The 22,383-nt window shown below is 38.0% G+C and overlaps 1 protein-coding gene across 1 annotated transcript in view; it reads left to right on the forward strand.

The window, feature by feature from the left end:
• Nucleotides 1-22,383, forward strand: part of MYO3B (myosin IIIB) — a 193,217-nt gene that overhangs the window by 112,704 nt on the left and 58,130 nt on the right. Inside the window, exons 24-28 of the mRNA XM_054208150.1 lie at nt 3,385-3,462; nt 5,325-5,530; nt 15,080-15,191; nt 16,103-16,265; nt 16,981-17,061. Coding sequence (XP_054064125.1) covers nt 3,385-3,462; nt 5,325-5,530; nt 15,080-15,191; nt 16,103-16,265; nt 16,981-17,061 — 640 coding nt within the window. The remainder of the gene's footprint in view (nt 1-3,384; nt 3,463-5,324; nt 5,531-15,079; nt 15,192-16,102; nt 16,266-16,980; nt 17,062-22,383) is intronic.

Consider the following 22,383-nt stretch of genomic DNA (forward strand, 5'->3'; position numbering starts at 1 on the left):
GCGTAAGTGCAGCACTATTCAGAAAATGTTAATTGAAATAGTTTTTAGCTGAAAAAAAAAATCTTTCTTATAATTTCATAAAACTTCTAATTAAAACAGCTTCAGGAAAAGGGTTTTAAATTACTCTTTTATAGTTTGTTAAAAAAATACAAACATAATTTTGTTTGGAAGTTTGGAAATTTTCATTTATTATTTAATTGATGAGCTTTTTTGCTTAATGTATTTTTTGGGTTTACAGTATTTCATACCATGCCAGCAGCAGGTGTGGTCAATATGTGAAAGCAATAGTTTCCAGTGACTTCATAAGGTGACATGATGTCATAAATCATTCTTTTAATATTGTTTCAAAACTATTATAAGCGATTTTTTTTAGTGATGGAACAGTTTGTCTTTCCTAGGTCAAGCTGTTTTCCATTTCAGTTGTAATTGTATAAATGTATATTGTACGTCACTACTATTGTCATGTAAAAATGTGACTCAAAAAGTTGAAATATTCTTCATTTTACTTTGAAAAGCGTAGCTAGTGATTTAAAACACAAGATTATATCATGACATTCTTATTATGTTCTATCATTTTCTGACAAGCCAGTTGTGATAAAGCCTATTGCCTGCTGTACATGTGATTATTGCCCTACCATAAAACTGCATGGCTTCGTAGACACACAATGTTATAAATTAACCAGAGACAAAACTTCTAAAAATTCTTACAGGAAAATCTCCCTAGCTTCAGGGTCTATCAGAATTTTTCTAATGGAAACTTCAAATATTTCTTGTCAGAAAGATTTGGGAATTGATCCTAGTCCTTACACATTGTACAGATCTGAATTTAGGACTCCATCCATCAAAAAAGGAATCTCACAATATGGGTTTTACTCTGATTTTCTGAGAAAAAGTGTATTACATTTCCTCTGTGAGTTTTTCTGACCATCTGTCTTTCTGTGTGTTTGTTCCCTTCCCCCCAAAAAGCCCCAAAACAAAACAAAACCAAACCCTTTTGAACCCAGCAGGCTGTAGTAAACCAGATTTGACAGACTGGCGGTCTGAAAGATCGTAAGATTCTACAGGTTTGGTGAAAATAAGCAGCTGTGAAAAGGAGATGCTTCCAGTGTCCTACTGCCCAAAAGGCAGGGCATTAGCTCACCCTTTATTGGCCAGCAGATATTCCAGATACAACTGAGAGATTGTGAGGGCTGAACCTCCAACAACAATACCACTAAGAGTCTCTGCTTTTCTAGACAGACAAGAATCCAATTTAGAAGCTCAAATTCATGGGTGCTTGGGCTTTCGTGCAGTCCTCAAACTATTTGCTTTTGCTCTTGATTTGGTGTTCTTTATGATTAAATTGTCTGTCTTTTAACATTAAATGTTACCAGTTACTCTGAACTCCCTGTCAAAATTCACTGGTATGATTTTGGTCTTCTACCTGACCTTTACTAGAGATTTAGATATCAATTCTCAAAAAACAGCTTTTGAAACATTCCTATATCCTTCCCCATGGACATGCCTGCTGTTCTGATTAGGTCATTGATATTTACTTTGTCAGGTGACTTCTTAAGATGTTTGATGTTATCTGTGCTGATAAGGCATTTTTCCCGGGATATATTACAGAGTTTTCTGTTAACATCCTTAAAAATGTAACCAAACTGCATCTTTTTTCTTTTTTTTTGTGTGTGTTAGTTTGAGATACGTACTAATGCATGTACACCGCTCTGGGCTAGAACATCACAGATTACAAAAACATACTGAAATTTTTATGGTCACCCTGATGGAAATCTGTCTCTCTTTGCACCATCTGTATTCTGCATCTTGTCTTCACAAGTTTTCTTTTGATTTCTTCCCCAACACAAAATCCATTTTCTTGATCTATTACTACTTAGTGCTTCATTTCCTTTATATTTTACATGCAGTCTCCTAAATATCTCCTGAAGGTAAGAGACGCGATTACTTTATTGAGAACTGTAGTCTTTCAGCAATTACTTTTAGTGTTCAGAAGAGTGGTCTTAAGTCAGTGAGTGTTGGAAATGATCGTACGGAGCAAAGTCCAGGAAGTGTAGCACAGGTGCTGACAACAGCATTATCTGGTTTATACAAATGCCACCTGGTCAGAGCAGATGGTAAACTGCCACAAAGCAAGTGAATGCTAAAATGTTGTTAATGCTCCATGCAAACAGGATGCTGGTTGATTTTCTTTAATTTTGTTGAGCTGTGATACAGCAACACAATCTGCTTGTGATTGGTAACCATGGTTATACTCATTCATAAATTCTGGTTTCATTTTGATAAGAACAGCTGTACTGACAATATAACTAAAATATACAAGGAGCAATATGTTTGCTGTCCATGCATACACTCTAAAAATAACTCTTCTGAAATGCTGAAAAAGTGTTATTTGAAGCTATGACAATTCAGCAGAGTAAGATGGCTGAAATTCTTGGCATCAAAATGGCAATGGTAATTAATAGTAACCACAACAGCAGAAAGGGACTTACGCATTTAGAGATTACCTACTTTGTTTGCCACTTGTTATCCAACAGCAACATTTTTCCATACATGAGCAAAATGAGGCAGCTTTCTGCTAATTTGCTTTCTGGTCATTACAGAAATGGTGACTCTTCTTATATAGAAAATAAGACCTGATGGAGTTCATTGTAGTGGTGATAAGAGAAATGCTTTTTAGAAATGAGTTCATAAAGTATTGCATTTTGACGACTGGGGGTAGGGGTTGTTCAGTCTGGGTTGGGGTTGTTCAGTCTGGAGAAAAGAAGGCTCCGGGGAGACCTTATAGTGGCCTACCAGTATCTTAAGGGGGCCTACAAGAAAGCTGGTGAGGGACTTTTTAGGATGTCAGGTAATGGTAGGACTAGAGAGAATGGATTAAAACTAGAGATGGGTCGATTCAGATTGGACGTTAGGAAGAAGTTCTTCACCATGAGGGTGGTGAGGCACTGGAACAGGTTGCCCAGAGAGGTGGTGGAAGCCCCATCCCTGGAAGTTTTTAAGGCCAGGCTGGATGGGGCTCTGAGCAACCTGATCTAGTGGGAGATGTCCCTGCCCACGGCAGGGGTGTTGGAACTAGATGATCTTTAAGGACCCTTCCAACCCTAACAATTCTATGATTCTATGATTTTAACTGCTTCATTGGCCTAGTGTTACACTATCATAACAAAAGTGTGAAACCATGTGGAACACTTACCACTCTCTCTGAAATCAGTGCACGTCCTGCATCTGTTAGAAGCTGGCCTTCGTGCCTCTGATAAAGTCCTCTGAAGTACTCACACCTGAGGGAATGACCCTAACAAAAACTGAAGCCAGCTTTCACAGGCGAGGTGGGGTGGATCTGCAGTGTTTCTGGCACAGCTCTAACATCTGGGTTTTGTCTCCCAGGTCGACACTATGGAGGTGATGCGACACCCTGAGGAAACAACTAACATGAAGCGGCAAACTATGGCTTCCTACTTTAGGGTACAAAAGTTTAATTGTAAACAAACATTTTGCTGATAAAAACAATAGATATATCTAAAATATTTGTACGATTGCGAGATCAAAGTGAATCATAAGAGAATTTTTTTATTCTGTTGTGGGGCCTTTGTAGCCTCATAAATTTTCCTTTGCTCCTTTCTGTTTCCTCATAAATATACGTTTATAATTTTGCTGAGTACATTGGTAACAGGACCTAGAATCTAGACTATTTCCATCTAAAATGCTGGCGGTCTAGAACAGGCCTCTTTGTGAACAGAAAACTGATTTTGTGCAAATAAAATAGCTGTTGTTACTAAAGCCTTCGTATTTTTTCACAAGCTTGGGCATACCTACTTTTAAAGCCTAAGGTTTGTCATTTGTGATAATAAGTAAAAACAAATTCATCTTTTGGAAGTACTGTTATAAATCACACGGATTGCCATTTTATCAGTAGCAATCCTGTCTGGGGTAACATATATTCTGTATGTGTGTTTAAATCAAATAGGTAAGGAAAAGGCATTGAGAATGTTGGAACTGGAAGGTTAGGAGTCAGGAAACCCGCATGCCAATCCAAGGCTCTTGGTTAATGTTTTTTTTTCTTGCAGTCATTGCAGAGTGGAAAAGTTTTGAGCAGTTGGTGCTCAGGCAGCACTTGTACCGTGCAGAATGGGGAGGTTCACAGTGCTGTGCTCCCCAGCGTGGGTCAAAGCTTCGTTCAGTGTTTTCTTTGTCGTGCAAAATAGCGTAAGGAAAGGCATAGAGGAAGCTAATACATACTGAGATGTCCCAGTGTGGAGGGTACAAGGACGCACATCCAAATTTGGGAACCTAGAGGCATCATTGTGTCTGGTAATACAAGTATGGATTTCGAGTGCTCCTGCATAGAGCTATAGAGCTACGCGGTTGTCAGCTGTGTAGGAAATGTAAAAAAAAAAAAAAAAAAAAAAAAAAAAAAAAGGCACACCATAATATGGATGCAGCCTACAGCAAAGTGACCACAATCAGCTTGGTATTGTATGTGATTTTGGGATTGAGTGTATTTGCAAGAAATACTGATTGTACAGTGGGCTAATGAGGTGAGGATGGAGCAGAAGTATCAGTATTCAGAGGAGTCATTGGAAAAGCTGATATATATGATCTGATCACACTTTTTTCATTTTAGTGAAAAATGCAATGGAATAAATTGTTTTCCATGTCCAGGGTGGATAGGAAAAAAGTAATAGGTCTACGTTACAGCCGGAAGAGTTAGGTTAGATGTTAGGAACATTATGAATAGTCATGATAATGTAACACTTCAGTAGATTGTCCAGGGAGATTGTGCAGTCTATATCTTCAGTGACTCTGAAAAATGGATTAAACAGAGATGCGTCTGAAATGGCACAGATACATTTAGTGTTCTCTTTGGGCAGAGAACTGAACTGGTGACTTCTTGCAACCCTTCCCGCATGATTTTCTGTGAATTTCTGTGATTTCTTGTTTCACAGTAAAGCTTGTTCTTCTCTTGGGGATATTTGATTGATCAAATGTGCCTACAGAATCACAGTTAGGACATTCTTCAATTATTTTTTTTTTAATATGGGCCTTCTTCAACTACAGAAATGTAATATAAGAGGAGACAAAGAGAAAGGTGTAAGTAAGAAATAAGAACTAAAATAATAATTTTTGTTTTTACAATTGAAAACTTTTAATAGGTTCTGGGTTTTAACCTAAAGGTTAAAATTAATAAAACGTCAATGCAGATTAACATTACAGATTAAAATGTGATGAAGGATTGCATACTGTTTACAAATACATATCTCCTGCTTAAGTAGTTCCATTGCAGTTTTTTGTCAAGTCTGTGCGTCTTTTTTTATTTTCCTCACTAGTATTCCCTCATGGATCTTTTATCCAAAATGGTCGTTGGACAGCCTCACTTTATCCGCTGCATTAAACCTAACGATGATCGAGAAGCACTGACGTTTTCTCATGAGAGAGTTCTGCTGCAGCTACGATACACTGGAATTCTGGAAACTGTCAAAATACGTCAAAAAGGGTATTCTCATCGCATCCTCTTTGAAGAGTTTGTAAAAAGGTAAGACTTCTATAACATGGCTGTTGTTTTAAAACTCCATTCAATTAAATATATTATACTGTTAAGTACAGAAAGTTCTACAAACATGGTTTGTACGTGTATGGTCTGATTCCCTAATGAGGGCAGTCACTAGGAGAGATAAAGACTACAAGAGATAGCTGAGCTCTAATGGAGAAAAGTCAATGTGAGACCAGCAGCGAGCACTTAGCAAGCCTGTCCCCATGGTTCCTTCAGTAGAGGCAACAAGTGGAAATTATGCATCATAGTACAAAGATTTGGAAGGTTAGTGACCTTCAGCCATCATATGAAGAATGTGCACATGCTTAAAATTAACTGATATAAAAGCTTTGTTTTTTTAAAAAAAATAAATATCCGAGGAGAGTGTTAATTTCAAGCTTGAGAATTTTAATTAGATTAAACAAAAAATTACAAATATTCCAGGGAAATTTTCATCGATTGATTTCGGACATAACACGTTGTAAAATTGATTTAAAATATATTTATGAATAAGGTATCAAATTCGATTCTTACATCCTTTAGCGTTTAGAAAAGCCATAGTGGAAAAACTTAAGGCATGAATTAAAATCTGGTATGTTGTACTGGTGTAGTTCCCCATGTAGAGGGTCTTCACATAAGAAATCTTTGCCGTTGCCTACCCGTTTTGCCCTTACACCTCTTCCTTTTACACCCTTTTCACCTCTTTCCCTCCCGTTTTCCTCATTTTTTTTGTCATCTCAGAAATTATGTAAATTCAGCCGAAAAGAGCTACTTGTGCTCTGGAGAGCATGTGCCTGTACATTGATGTAAGCCTAATAATGAAGAAATGCGCTTCACTGGTGTAACTGGAAAAAACATTCACGTGCAAGCAAGATCTGTGATTTAGAAATATTCCTCATAATAGCTTCATAGCCTTGTAGTCATTATCTTGGAGGTATCACGAATTATAATTAGATCTCTGTTCACCTGAATCCTTGTCATGGCTACTATTACTAGCTTTAATACTATTCTCAATCTCAAAAACTTATCAATTTGATTCAGGAAATGCTGTTGGCTTTATGATGACAATATGTTTATATGATCGTTATAGTTTCTTCTAGATATAAAATATGGTTTTGTGTAGCAGTTACTGTTTTTTGGTCTTTAGGATTGGTAATTCAGTAATGGAGCAGAAGCGGTACCATTAAGCAATCAACTACTCAACAGTCGGAACAAGTAGTGAACGGCTAAATCAAGCATTTAGTGATATTTTCTGAACTGGAGGTTGCTGATCTGGACAATAGAGAGTTAATGAATCTAGTGAAAGCAAATCATTCACATGATGCTAGAGGGAAGGAGCTGATTATGTTTTTGAGAAAGAAAAGACATAAACAGTTTCACAGGCCTTTCTAAAACCCAGAGATTCGGTAAATTTACATGTGTATAAATCAGTCCTTTGGGCTTGGAAATCCGCGGTCCTTGCACTGAGAGATGTTGAACGATAAACCATAGATTAATCAATTCATTCTGAAAAATTAAGAATTTTAATGATTTGTAATATATTCCAAATCACGGAATTTTTCAGAGTTGGAAGGGACCTCTAGAGATCATGAATATGCAATAGGAAAACACTAGAGATATATATCCTAGGAAGGGTAACTAACATGGTCATTTGTCCATCAAAGCAATTTAATTTTTAGGCATGATTTCCCCCCACCTTTTTTTTGTGTTATGTGACTAATTTTAGTAAGATTACGCCATTCTAGAGCAGATTTAACAAAGAGATAAATTTTTGTGATCACTAACACATCTTTGCAACATCCTGAAGAGGCTGAAGGCAGAATTATTAACCTTAACTTTTATTCAATTTGCACATAAGTGAACTAAGATTAACTCCACTGAAATTAGTGTAAATTGAGAGGAAATTAGGCCTCCTCTTATCAGTAGGTTCTTTTCATTCAAAAGTGCCCTGAATTTGAGTACAACCTTGGAAAGTAATTGTAATAAAAGCAGCGCTGACTGTAGCTTTCCATTCTTGCAGATAAGGGCAAGTTGTGTTTAACATCTTGTCAGATACGCCACATGTTTTTAGTCCAACTTGATGTAATTCTTTCAGGAAAGAAAGTCAACACGACAAGGGATGTAGGGGGGAGATTTAGCAATTTGCCCAACAGCATAGAAGACTTCCCTGAGTTCAGAATATAAATGGGGAGGCGGGAGAGGGGATGTTCTTGCTCCTTTGTTCAGTTCATTCTTTATTTTTAAACAATGCTTTAAAAAGCTATCAATGGAACAAGAAGCATTTTTCTTCAATTTACAGCCATGACTAGTAAAGTGTTTTTAGGAGCTAAGTAGTTGAATACATAAAAATGTTTGAGAAAACAGGTCAAATGCTAAACAGATTGGCACTTCTTTGTTCATAATCAAAAAGACATTAGGCAAGTATGAACAAGAGTTTCAAAATGTCAGTAAATGTGAGGATATCAAAGATTTTCTAAGCCAGCAAGTTAATTGGTATTTTGATCCTTTTGAGCAACTTAACAACAAAATGGATGAGCCAGCACTTTTTCTCCCTTGATGTTATTAAACAAATAGGTGTGCTTCTTATCTGCCTGTTCAATAATGCTGTTTTGTAAACTCTTAGCAGGAAATATGAGGACAAAACAATCAAAGGCAGGGAACAGAACCATTCAGGGTTTATCAGGTGGGAGGTAAACAAAAGATAAAGCTCTGTCTAATGTTACTCTTTACTGTCTTCTGTTTTCATGTAGAACAGATTATTTCAGTGTTGCAAACCAGGAGGTAGTTTATTGAGTTAAAAAACAGATGGTGAGGAGAGGACTTAATTGTAATTCATTCACGCAATGTTTCTTCAGCCAAGTATACAACTATCTACTTTATGTATATAGATACACATACACATATTCTTTTACTTAAAGCAAGAAAATGTAATCTACGGCCCCTGTAAACACTGTAGACCTGTCAAGTCTCAGGCACTTTGTCTCCATTGGCCTTGTCTCGCACCCCGAGCCATCATGTGTCTGTCTCACGTGTTTGCTGTGAAGCAGCAGGGCCCCTTTTTCAGGCTGGAATCCCAGGTTTCATACGCAGGTTATTAATGTGATCAGCAACCTGGGGTGCCTGGCTTGTGGGCCGCATAGGGACTGACCATGTGCTGCGCAGCAGCTAAGGGAGGTGTGCTTTCTAGCGGGGACCCGCACAGAAAGTCCCACTGGATGGGACACTCCTTGTATATATCCAAGTGCCCAGGCCCTTGGAGCTTCACATGGCATGATGTGGTATGCAGGTGTGTCCTCACCGCATATCCCCTGGCTGTATGCACCTTCTGTGTGATGTAGCATGTACTCTACCATGGGTTGAAAGATAAGGGACTTGAGAGTCTAATGGTGCTAAACGCTGCTGTGCCTCAAGTGCCTCATAAGCACATAGTTTTGCACAAGTTGCATTTAAGGATTGTGTTTGTTCTTCTCTGCCCGCTTACGTTCTGCATTGAAGTTCTTTGTACTGCATTAGGATGCAGGATACGCTTTTCCTGTAAGAGCCACCTACTCCATAGTAGCCAGATGATACTGAGATGATACGCTCATGGCAGTACAGTGCTATTACTGTCACTGCGATCCCACGGAGGCTGGTTCTGCTGTTTCAATCTCACAGTACAAATTTGCATAAGGTCGCTGTTGGTACACCTGGTGCACACAGTCTCTAAACTGTCAGTTTTGCATTTCCCATGACCATATAAAGCCTCATTGCCCTTAATGAGTCACATTCTCTGTTGAGTGGAGCTAGGAATAAAAACTGGCCAAATGTTGCAAAATCCCATAAAACATGTTACCTCAGTACGTGCTTTCTTCAACCCCCCCAAAAATGCATTGGTGGTAGACTTGTTTATTATTCAAAATCAGGGAAGCGCTGAATTAAATTAGAAGTCAACAGGTTCGCTACAGAGAAAAAAAATGCTTGTGTTTAAAATGATGCATTTTTAATGCAAACTTACTTTTAACACTGAGTCTGCACTGTACCAAAGTCCCTAAGTGATTTCTGGAAACAAAATTGTAACATCCCTCATATTTTGATTTTACCGTTATCCACGGAAATGTTTGTTAGTTGTTTCAGTAGCTTTAAAGATTTCAGCAGATCTATATAATGTCCCTGTACACTTTTAAATATGGTAAACTACTGTACATTCCACATATATTTTCTAGACACTTGTCATTCACAGAACACTGGTAAACAGTTGCAGGATGCAGAAGATATGAAACCTCTAGGAGTGAAAAGTCTGATAACCCCTTATGAATTATATGTGCGGAATGGGCGAAATTATGCCTTTCTGAGAGTACTTCTGTGATTCTATGTTCATCTAATGATTTACAGCATAAGTGTTAGGTATCTGTTACTGAATGTCAAGAGTATCTTAGATTTTTTTCATTATTTGTTTACATTTTTCATTCATACTCAACGTAGAGTCAAATGTAATTAGTTGCATGAATTCAGATGCCGAAGTTTCTGAAAAAGGTGAGACATAGGCAATACAAGTTAGGAATTTTTTGAAGTCATTTAACATCTCTTTCAGTGCTAAAAACATGGGCTTTTTAAACTTTCCAACTCCAAGGCTGAGAAGGAACAAATGTTCCTTCTGTTTGGAATGCTGAGAATCTCGCTACTATTGCTGGGGCTCTGGCTAGGAAGGGATTTTGCCCTCTTGCACCTCATGCTTTTCACATATCATGGTCCATTCTGCTCCTCAAGCCAGCGTATTTTAGTGCAAAGATTTGTTTTAAGGAGAAAAAGGGTTAATGATTACTTTTTTGAGTTAATTGTGTAGAACTGATGCTGCCTTAAGTCTGGAGTGTGAAGGGAACTTTAGTAAGAGACGCTGGTATAGCAGTTAATGGGGCTGTTTAAATGCTATTTGTTGAGCAGTTCCACAGTTCACCCTTTAAGGAGGGGAGGGAAATTGAACCATTTGTTGACAATCAGTTTATCTAATCTAAAACCACCAACACTACAATGCGTTGGCCGTAATCAGATAGTTAATGCATAGCATCATTCTGAAGTTTTCTGTATCTTAGTGTCCGTGGATGTCTTTAACGTTTAACCTTGACTCTGCATGTCCTAGCTTTGCAATTGATGATCTGGGGATAAATTCAACTTTTAAAATACGTTGGTTTATGCCTAATGACTACAAAGTACAGTTAATCCCATTTCAATGTATGTTTTGTCTGGAATACTATTCATGTCCAGGAAGGACAGTTTGTAGTGCAGTGTAAGAACCACTGGTTAAGCAATACATAATTTCAGAGTTTCATCAGCTCTGAGAAACTAATTCTTCTAAGGGGAAATTACTTTTTTCTTACTTAGTCTTGCTGCTACTGAGAATGCGATTAGTCAAGCACTTCTAGGCAAAATGTAGGTGAATGTGTTTGCTATATTTCCAATGTAGAAGATTTTCAAGCAGGATGTATAACCCAAGGAAATAACTTATTTTTGCAGAAATATATGCATGCTTATGAAACAACACGTGAAGGACTGTAAACTTTATTTTTAAAAATAGAAATAAAAGTACTGGCTTACCATAGAAGAGCACTGAAGTATTCCAGACTACTGCATTTTTTTTGCTAGAATAACAAATGGAAATATGGAAATAAAAAAGTAGAGTTACGAAATTTTCATCTCATCTGGAAACAAATGTGATTTCTAGCTCTACTTTTCTGAAATTAATAATCTGGTTTCTTCCCTTGGTGAAATGTCATAAATAGAGGTCACTCTGTGATCTCTGTACAGTAGATTTATGTAAGTATAGTAGAGATGAAATTAGGCCAATAAATCAAAACACATGGGTGTATTTGCATATACCCCAAAGTTTTGGGTGTATTCCTAGACGTTTTCTCTACCATTTCACCATGTACAATATTTGCACACTTTTACCAGATACATTAACGTGAAACATGTTACCTTCCTCCAAAATATTCCATATGGCCCATTACTGTACAAAGATTTTAGATTAGGTAAAATAACTGGATGACCCTGTGTGGCACGTGCTGCGCTGCCATCCGGTTACACGGAGCACGTCAAGTCAAACTGCTGTGCACTTCGGTGATTCAATCATGAAAACAGGCACCGGATAGAAAAAAAAATACATGGGTTTGAGCTTTGGAACACTGATCTAGAGACCTTTTTATTGGGCAGAATGCAACCTCCAAAAGCAGTTCTGGAGGAGAAATAATCGAAAAGAAATTGCCAGTCTCATATTGCTGGACCTTATTTCTGATGAGTTGAGTCATTTCTGCCTCATTTTTGGTAACATAACTAAAAAGGAACTGAAGGCCTGATGTTGAAAATCTGATATCCCAGTGTGTTTAACCGGTTACAGGAGACTGCTGTGCGGTGGTTGGATCAATCAAAACATTTGGAAGAACACCTTTTAGAGGAAGTTTTTAGGAAATATTGTGCGACAATATATTTACATACAGAAACTAAAGTTATTCCCATGGTTTGTAAAATCACAATCATTCTGAATGGCTTGCTTTCTTAGAAGACAGATAAATGTAAATTTATTTAAAAAAAATTGTTTAAACAGCATTTGTTAAGAAAAATGGGCCTTGTTTTATTTATGGGTTTTTTTCTGAGTACCGAAAGCAACTACATCCTAGATCATGAAAGAGAGCTAATGGAGAGGGTACTACATTTGAAAGATACTGAAGTTTGTCATAAACAAAATGGTATAGTCAGGCATGTAAACTGAATAGCTCAAAAATATTTTTTAGTCAGGTATCTCTCACAAATAAAAAATCAGCTTCTCAAGTAATTAGAATGTCATTGATCAGACAGTAAGATTCAAAAATTATGAGATCCTCCTTGACTATTTTATTGCATCAGTGCTATCTAAAAACTGTTCTGTGGTTTTAAAATTCCCAACTACAACATGCCTTAAAAGATATATGAACAACCAGAAAACGGATATTGTCCCTCACTTGAATCTTTCCTTCCTTCTAAGGAAAGGAACTGCTTAAGTTACGTACGTGTGTAAATAACGTGGCTATCTATCTGACCTGGCTTTTGAAGCAAACAGCAATTTACTATTAGTGCAACTTCCCTGATGTATCTGTCAAGTATGTGTTGAAATTGCACGCTATCACAAATTGTTTGTGACATGTATATTTTAAATCTGAGTTTTATTAGTGCAACTCATAATTCCGTTTGTCTTGTGAAAACTGGCATCATTAAGTTCATAATAAGGTGGAGGAAACGTACTTTTTTCTTTTAAATGCACTGTGTTTCTCCATACCTGCTAAATGGCATGACTTTCAGTATTTTGAAAGACTTGGCTAAAGAATTTGTGATATCATGTTATTGAGAAAGTCCTTGCATTAAAAATAACTCACTAATACATAATCTCCTGTCATTATTCAGAGTGGGCAATTTCTCCAGTGGGTGAATATCTCTGTCTCTGGTCCAGGACTGATTCCAGTGCTTCTGCCTTCAGACATCATTTTGTTCCCCTTTGATCTTTATTGACTATTTTAGTGGTTCTTTTTTCTTTCTTGTGACAACTGGAGCTGGTATCTAGAGATTAACTGGAGCTAATATTTGAAAATCATATTCCCCTGATTAAAAAAAAAAAAAAAAAAAAGTCTTGTGCTATTCCTTTCTTTCTAATTGCTTCTCCATATTTTCTTCAGTACGAGGTGGGATATTTTCTTGCCACTATGTGGCTACAGATGAATGTGTCGTTGAGGTTCAGTGGTCGGATTCTTCTCTTCATGTTTTAAAGAACATCTGATGCCTCTTTCACATGCTAATAATTAAGCGAATGGTTTGCTCAACCTGCCAAATCCTCCCAAACACAATGTAAATAGAGTACCACCTGTAGAACTGTAACTTAATAAAGACCAAGACAACACCTGGTGGTTCATAAATGGGAGCTGAGGTGGCAGTTGTTACCATCTAACGGTCTACTTGTGCTATAATAACCTTAAATTTGTAAACTAGCTGGCACATGTTCTTGCTGTTACTTAACATAATTGTTTGCAAGAAGAGTTACTTAAATACTATAAAACCATTCTTCATTAATGCATGGTCACTTTACAGGTAGGGATTGCTGGATTCATTGTTAATGTCTGTTTAGTTCAAACATGTTTGCATCCCTTTTTCATTAATTATTTGTGCAACAATGTTGTTTCACGTAATTGTTAGGGGCTGTTCTTTGCAAGGGAATGTGGACAAAAGAAAAGTCAATGTTGTTTAGTATGGGCCTGCTCCAAAGGCCACTAAAATTGATCGTAATCGTTCCAATTAATTGCTTATCCCAATCAAACATATAAAAAGACATGCCTAATGACTTACAAACCTACTGTTACCACAGAAATCCTTGTGAGTAAAGAAAATTATTACATTCATATGAGGAGTAAATCACTTGGGTTTTCTTCAAAATAGCTGTTAATTCTGTTTAACCATCAGCACTGATATGATAGTAATGCCAGGTTTTTTTAATTATGCATATATATGACCTCTTCCGGAGGTGCAAAAGACAGGTAGGTATTCATGCAGTCTGAGCATCGTGCTCTCTGTAAATGAAGATTGATATGAGAATTGTTTTTACTGTAAACTAATCTTTATTCTTCACACAAGTGGCAGCCTTGCAGCTTTGATAATCAATCAGTATCACTGTATCATAGTGCGGCCTACCCTCCCAGTGCTGGCTGAGAATCCTCAGTCTTTCTATTAGGCATACGGAAAATGGGAAGCTCCGCTGAGTTCCACTGACGGGAGGGATCTTGTTACTAGCTCAAGAGCCTTGGGCAACTTATGTGGATTTATAGTTCCCAAAGAATGTCAAGGCCCTTTACATTTCTTTGTGGAAAAAAGTGACCGATACCAGTAATTAAAATATCGAAAGATTCTGAAATGCCTTTTTGGGCATTTCTCATAGGAAACAGGCACCAGGTCACAAATAACTTTTAATGCTTTTCTCTTTCTTTGGTGCTAGTATTTGACTTTTCTCCCACTCAGAAATCTGTAAAGGCCCATTGAACACCTCAGGGAGCACCTGCTTATTCAACAAAACTTGCAGACTTGCAGTGAGATTTTACTGGGCCAAAGTATGTTATGTGTCTCTGTAGATGGCGTACTTATTTTACACATGTTATGCAAAAGGTTTTATTTTTGCCTTCCCTTCTACTACTCTGATTTCTAGCACTTTTTGCTTCTTCTCCCTGTCATTCATTCCCTTGTTCATCTGAAAAATTCAGAGCAACCTTGAGTATTTCCAAAGTTGCGCTGGTTTGTGAAAGACTTTGTGGATAATTACACCAACTGGGGATTTCTAGAATGCAGCAGATCCTTATCACCACTATGGTACTGCTTATTTTCCCATACCATGCATACACTCAAATATCTGTTCATGACAGCTGTGTCATGATTTATGAAGAAGACTGAGTATAAGGGAGAATTTGGCCTATGAGTTCTAGAGATGCAGCGCTGAGCTAGAGAAAGAGTAGTGAAAGTACATGTTGATTGTCAAGTCAATTCTTTCTATGTCATTTTGTTTTGCAGGTATTATTACCTTGCATTCAAGGCACACGAGACTCCCCTTGGTAGCAGAGAAAACTGTCTTGCCATTTTGGAGAAATCTAAACTAGACAACTGGATTCTTGGGAAAACCAAGGTAGAGGGCACTAACATTTTCTTCAGGATAGTATCCTTTCAGCAAAACATGTCTAATAGTAGTTTGAAAAGTACTGTGTGAATGAACAAAAGAGCAAGGAATGTGCTCCAGTTGGCCCCCCAGGTTACGGAGGTGCCCTCCGAAGCCAGCTGAGCTAGTGCTGCAAGAGGAGGGATGCATTGGGTACCTCCCCAAAGCGCAGTCTGCACGTGGCTGCCTTGATAAGGATAGTACCTCTGACAGTGCCTGCTGTGGTGGTGCCTTCCTCAAGTTCCTCCTGCTCTTCATCATGGCATGACTGAAACTTCACACGCTGGCCTAATCTGCGAGCCTGGAGTTTCAGATGCTGGCTTTGTCAAGAGCCTTTGCTCATGGTTTAAAATGGAGTAAATGACTTGGTGTAAAAGGATGTTACACAGTATCTTGAGTTGTTTTACAGTGCACAAAGGAAAAACAAAGAGAACTTTCCTGCTCAAGACCCAGATAAAGTGTATGTAAGCACCCCATAGGATTTGCCTCCTGAAGCAGACTCCTGTTAGACAATATTATGTCTTAGAACAAATTCAACCCAGGACTTACCTTCCCACTGTCAAGAAAGCCTATATTTCAAAATTGTTGATACCTGAAAATAACCTCCTGGCCAATTTACTTTGTAAAGGGGGTAAATATGTGGTTTATTTTGCAATGGGGTGATTATAATCAGTGGAATAATAAAATTTCACCAGCACACTGGGAGCAAATATTTGATTCACAAGATTGCTGTGGTATCAGCAAGCAGTGTTTTACAAGTTTTCTCAGCATTAGTGCCCTAAAATAGGCTGACGCAAGCCAAGCCTAATGAAAAGGCAGAACACAAGAGGTTATGTTACTGCCTGCATGTAATACTTTTTTTTGTTGTTGTTCCATTTCAGGTTTTTCTAAAGTATTACCACATAGAGCAGTTAAATTTGTTCCTGAGAGAAGTTATAGGGAGGGTGGTGGTCATGCAAGCCTATATCAAGGGATGGCTTGGAGCAAGGAGGTACAAGAAAGTCAAAGAGAAAAGAGAAAATAGTGCTGTTACCATACAGTCAGGTAAATGTTCACATTCCCTATTTCATTGAGTGTCTTTCAAGCTGTTAAATTGCATGTACATTATTTATTCATTTGTAATAGATTATTATTAAATCAAAATAACTGGAGGTGCTTTTCTGTCCAGCTAATTGATGCAAATATTATCGATTTACTTCTAAGGTGTCATCATAGTATTTGGTAATGTCTTTATTTAAATATTTTAGTAATTTGGATGTGATGCTTGTGCACAAAATGCAAATAGTGTTAGGTATGTCTACACTAGCATGCAGCACATAAATGAAATGCAGCAGCATGCCCCCCCACCCCCATGTATACCAGAATTCCAGATAACATACATCGCTGGGTGGGCCTGAGAGGCTCATTGTCAGTAATTTAGCAGGCTTCCTTATATCAAATTTGGGGAGCTGTGTGAGGAGGGGAGTTCCTGTGCTGACATGATCATGCACCTTTGCCTTTTGGATGAGGACATAAGTGAGCACATGGTGACAATTAAAATTTGGATGAGTGAAGCAGTGTTTGAAGTTGGGGGGATGTGAATACTGCAGTCGTGAACCCAGAGTTCAACATGTGGGTGGACGGGAAAGAGGTACTGGGGGTGGGGGCTGGAGTGGTTATGGCAGAAGGGATGAAAGTTCCAGCACATCTCTGACTCTGTAGACGCTGTAGCACTTCCTTAAATAAATGTAATTTCCAGCACATGGTTTTGTATTTTTAGCCTGGAGAGGATATGAAGCTCGCAGGAAGTACAAGGAAATAAGGAACAGAAGAACTGATGCTGCTATACATATTCAAGCAGGTAATTAAAACATTATTTCAATTGCCAACACCTATTTTGCTGGGGTGATTTCATGTGTCAGTGTTTATAGCCAAGAGAAATACCTGCAGTCCGAACTAAAGCTATCAAAAGCATTACTTCTGATCATCTGTTCTTCAGTATCAAATGACATCAGTGACAGGTATCAGGCACTTTGGGCTTTTTGTAAGTACTTCTCTGGAAGCAAAACATACTGATTAAAAGCTGTCAAGATGTTAAGATTCTTCTGAGCACAGTCAGCATGGTTCAACTATATGTAGAGCTGGTATGAAGCACTGGATTGATTTGACTAAAAGCGTGGATGGGAAGCACTGGACATACATTTTTCTGTCTTTGTGTCAAGCCTTAATCTTGGCAGGTTGACAGGTTTTTGTTTTGACGGCTTGCTGGGTTTGCCAGCTTTGGCCAATCTTTTGACTCTCTGCCAGACTCCTATGCAGCCATATCAATATGAATTTGAATAAACTTTAAAGAGATTATTGGAGGAACAGGCCCGTAGGGCTGTGTAGGTCTCTAGTAGAGAGCAGGGTACCATATGGCATGGAAATCTAAGAACCAGTGCTGTGAACTCAATGGTGTTTTCAGATGCTGCCAATATGAAGCAGCCTCCATATGATGCAGTGTAATACACCTCCCCTGTCCAACCCCAGGCTGAAAGACTGTAGTCGATCAGAAATGAGTTGTAGCAAATGTGTTTACAGATAAACCAAGGTACCACCTTTATTTTACCAGCTTCCTGTGCTATAATTCCTTAAGTTTTGTCACCTCTCTATTCTGTATCATAAAGTCTAACGTCAATCTGAAAAAGATGTGTGCTGAGTATTCTTTTACTTTGTTCTCAAGCCATTTCCAGTAAATTCATTTGTTTTTCTTTTCTCTAAGTTTGTTACTCTGAAATTAAGCATAGCTGTGACTTTCAGTAGAAAGTAGAATACCAGTCTAGTTACAGAAATGAACTTAAGATAAAATAATAATTTATAGCTTTGCATGCATACTGTTATGTAGAATCATGAACTATAGCTCTAGGTTCAAATGCAGAATATTCTGTTAAATGGAGAACTGTGAAGGAGAATTTTTTTCTCCCATTACAACAAGCACTGAGGGACTGCATAAGCACTCTTTCCCCTTCCTCCTGTCCTTTGTGTTGTCACTTTCTATTGTTTTCATGACAGCACAGAGAGCAGATCTTAAAGTACCTCCTGCAACTGTTTTCTGGAGTATTTGCTACGTTAACACTTGGTCATACTTGGACTTTGATTTTGTGACTTTTACGACAGCCTTTTGCTGTAAAAAGGAAAGCAAAATAGTTGACCCATCGCTGTTCCACTATTACCAGTTCCTTAAGATGAGAGTTCTTTCCGGTTCAGCGGGAAGCTGGTGTGTAGCAGCGTCACTTGGAGACCGTAGGGGACATTCTGCCTTAGAGTTTTATCCAGCCAAATTTCTTCGGCATGTAGGACATGCATGCTCATTACTGGCTCTTCAGAGAAAGCAACTGATCTATTCTACTGTTTGCACACATGGGAGAGATTCGGAGCTGTGCTCCTTCCTGCCATCTCTGAGACGCTGCGTTGAACATGGCAGAGCAGAGGCAGTGGGAGCGTACCCATGCCCTTGAATTTGGACACTTCTGTTGAGCCCTCTGGACCTAATGCTGGAGGAATGCTGTTAGCGCTCTTCCCACCAACACACGCACTGTCTTCCTTTGTAACCTGGCACTTGACAGTTTCAGTGGTCAGTCTGGGTGAATAAGCATTAGGACTATAGGGTTAAGAGTGACACAGTGGACCTTTGTATTAATTAGGCTGTCTGCTCCTCCCGTCTTTGGCGCTGCATTTGAAGGGGTCTAATAATAATAATTCTCAACACATTTCTGTCTGCCTTTGGAAACCTGTATCTAGGACTTTCGATTTGAAAATTCTTTTTGTGCCCATTTTCTCTTCTCTACTTGCTAATTATTCTGTGTTTCAAATCAAAGCTCATGCTTGCTAATGGTGGCCATTTTCCAGGTTTTAGAATATACTGATGGTCTTTCTGTTGTTTACATTACACTGTCCAAGTGCCTAGTGACATGGAGACAAAAGCAACTCCAAATCTCTCCCTTCCCTGCACATCTTATACTGCGAGTGTGTAGCTCAAGGCAGCTTTTCAGTAAAATGGGAGTATGATCACCTTTGTATTTTTCTTAAAAATGAGCCATTTCAGGCAGTGAGATAGATTGTCTGCATTTGTCATCCAGACATTAGCAAAACCATATAATTAAAATATATGTACTTCCCTCTCCTTTCCCTCCCCCCTCACTCTCAAGCAGGCCTTGAAATTTAGGAAGCATTTGGCTTACATGTTTCTACAGAACAGCGCATATTGAAATTTGTTTTCCTTTCATCTCTTTCCCAATAAAAGCAGCCGCTCGGCTTATCCCTTTAGCTTCCTCAGAACTTCCTTTCAGAATTCCCGATCTATTACAGCACATTCACATACCAGAAACAAGATGCCTTTTCATGCTGTCAACCTTTTTCATCTGAAATGTAAATTAATTCTTGCTGGTACGCTTTGACAGAGATCAAAGTAGGGGTATTAACCTTATTGGGCCTTCTCTTCATCAGAATCAGTTCCAAAGACTGCGAGGGTAGTGTTAGGAGGCCAGTCTTCACTGTTATCTATGGCCCTCCTCCAGGCAGTCCTCTGTCTACAAGTCAGCATTTCAAAGGCGCTGATTTCTTTTGTAAATGACCTTATCATTACTTTAAACTGTGTGAAAAATGATTTGCCTGAATAATTCTTGCAGGATTATCCTGCTCATTTTAATTGTAGGGGGACTTCATTCAGATTCCAGGATATTGTTTAAGTGGTTTTGACAGCAAGTGATCATAGCCTGATATAAAGGAGGAACACAGCTCCTGATTGGAAACCTCTTGACTTGTTCAGATTGTTCATTTCTTGCAAGTCAGTCTTTGAGGTAGGCTGCATTTGCATTTTAAAAATAAACAGATGCCTTTCAAATACATGAGCTGGTGGTCTGGAGATCTCTGTGGGCCCAGCAGTTCACTATCCATTGAAGAAATGTTGGAAGAAAAAACAAACTTAGAAAAAAAACAACGCTCACAATATACATGAGGATACAATTCCTGAGTGTATTATATTACATGAAAAAAAGTGATTATTTCGGAGGGGGGAAAACACCCTTGCTAGGAAACAAAACATTTGTGAGTTTGAATTAGGTGGGGAAGAAAAAGCTGCCCTGCTTCAATGTATCTACACTGCAGGTTCTCAGAATGCACAGATGATATTAGACTCATGGCTAAAATGGTACATGGGGTACACAAGGTCTTTCCTGCTTCTTCCAGTCACTTTCCCAAACTGTGAAGGTTGGAAAATGCAAATTTTTAACTTACAGACGAAATGTAAAGAATGATTTTGTGTAAAATGTTTGAGTTAACAATACTTTGCACTTCTGAGTATTTCTTTGTAACTGGGATTTGTATTGTTTTGATTTACATCTACATAAAAGAAAAAATATTTTGTTAAAATTAAGATTTTTTTTAAAATTATGTTGCCAGATTCACAGCTGGTTTAAATCAGTGTATATCCACTGAATCATCTGACTGAAATGTTGCTGCACTGATTTACCTCACATGCAAGTCTCATTTAATGTTTCTTTGTATTAGAATAATGAATTAATTAGAATTTAAAACAACAGATAATACAATTACAAAAGTATATTTTCTAGTTATGATAAATAGCATGTATTTCCATGCAGTGTGACTGTTGTCCCGAAAGACTTAAGGGAGGATTTTAATCTGGTTATTTCATTTGTGAACTGACATTGCCAAAATGCCAAATGAGTGGTGCATGCGATTCACTTAGATCCGAGGTGACATCACTGCATTCATTTTAATTAGGCCCACTTTAGCCATCTGGAATATACTGTGCAGCTCTGGTCAGGACTGAGTTTAACTATGCTTCCAGAGGTGAAAGGCAAATGACTAATCCATTGAGCCACCATCTCCTCCTCCAACACGTGCTCGCACACTCACCATATGTCACATTGTATTGGAAAATTCTTTATCAAGAACTCAAGATTTGGGCGCCTTTTTTTTTTTTTTAAATAAAAAGTGATGGATGTTCAGAAGGAAGCCAGATGAAGCATCCCTTTGTAAATAGCTTTCTTTCTGTAACTTCTGCAGCGTTGCTCACTATTTATATATCTCTAACATGTGCTTTTGGCAAAATTTACTCCAATATAATAAAAAAAGAGGGCCTGAGAACAGCTGTAATTTACTATTTTACATTTATAATCAATGTAAGCTTTTAATAAAAGTGTTACCTTTGGGATTTTCAACAGCAAAGATTTAATGTTGGCTTCAATAGAAGACAAGGAAGTATTTCTTGAAAACCCTATATTTATCCCTCTATTTATATCACTATGTACATGTGTGTGTACATGTATTTGGCTAATACTGTTGTGTAGATCTAAGAATTGCATGAGTAAAATGTTCCAAAAACTTCTAAGCACTTTATAAATATATCTAAAAATATATATTTTTTTTTAATTCTCCTGAAAATAATGACCGCTAAGTAGCAGATCCAGTTTTGGTTTTATATCATTAATTTTCTTCCTTTTAACTACATTGTCAGTGTAAGAATCATTGAAGAGATGTATGTGTTTCTCTTAATGGCAGCTGAACCTTGTATTAACTTGATTTCACATTCTGGGTAATCCAGACTGGTTTGTACTGGCTGCACAGCTTTGGTTAACTTTACTCTTCCGTCTCTCTATGTTCTGTACTAGCTTAGGGCATCCAGTAATTCTTCACTTTCAGTATCTATCTCTAGTAACCATTAAAAGCCTGCTGCTCATGTGCAGGGAATACATTAGGAAAAGTGAGAAGGCTTTATGGTTTTGAAGTATGAAGTCCTGTAGTCCGTCCCCATCTCTGGGCTGAGCTCTGTTGATGTGAATATGTCCGCGTTTCCTTTTGGTTTTCTCTCCTGTTTTTGAGGAGATGAAAAGGAGGCCATTCCTACTGGATTTCATGCCCTTGCTAAAAATCAGGAAGGGACAACAACATATGTTATCCAACATTATGTTGGAAAACCTGTTCCTTTCCCTTGCTGACACTGACAAACAGCTTCACAGTCATCTTCACTTTTTTTTCTTTGACCAAGTCTCAAGATCAGAGACTGCAACGCACAGTAATTAAAAATCGTATGTCCAAGTGGTGATGTGCCTCAGTGACACCAGACCTGATAGCAGCCATGGTGACTCTTCCTAATAGTCACTGCTTGTTACTGGTAGTTACT

This window comes from Rissa tridactyla, chromosome 7, assembly GCF_028500815.1.
Source record: "Rissa tridactyla isolate bRisTri1 chromosome 7, bRisTri1.patW.cur.20221130, whole genome shotgun sequence".
Lineage (NCBI taxonomy): Eukaryota > Metazoa > Chordata > Aves > Charadriiformes > Laridae > Rissa > Rissa tridactyla.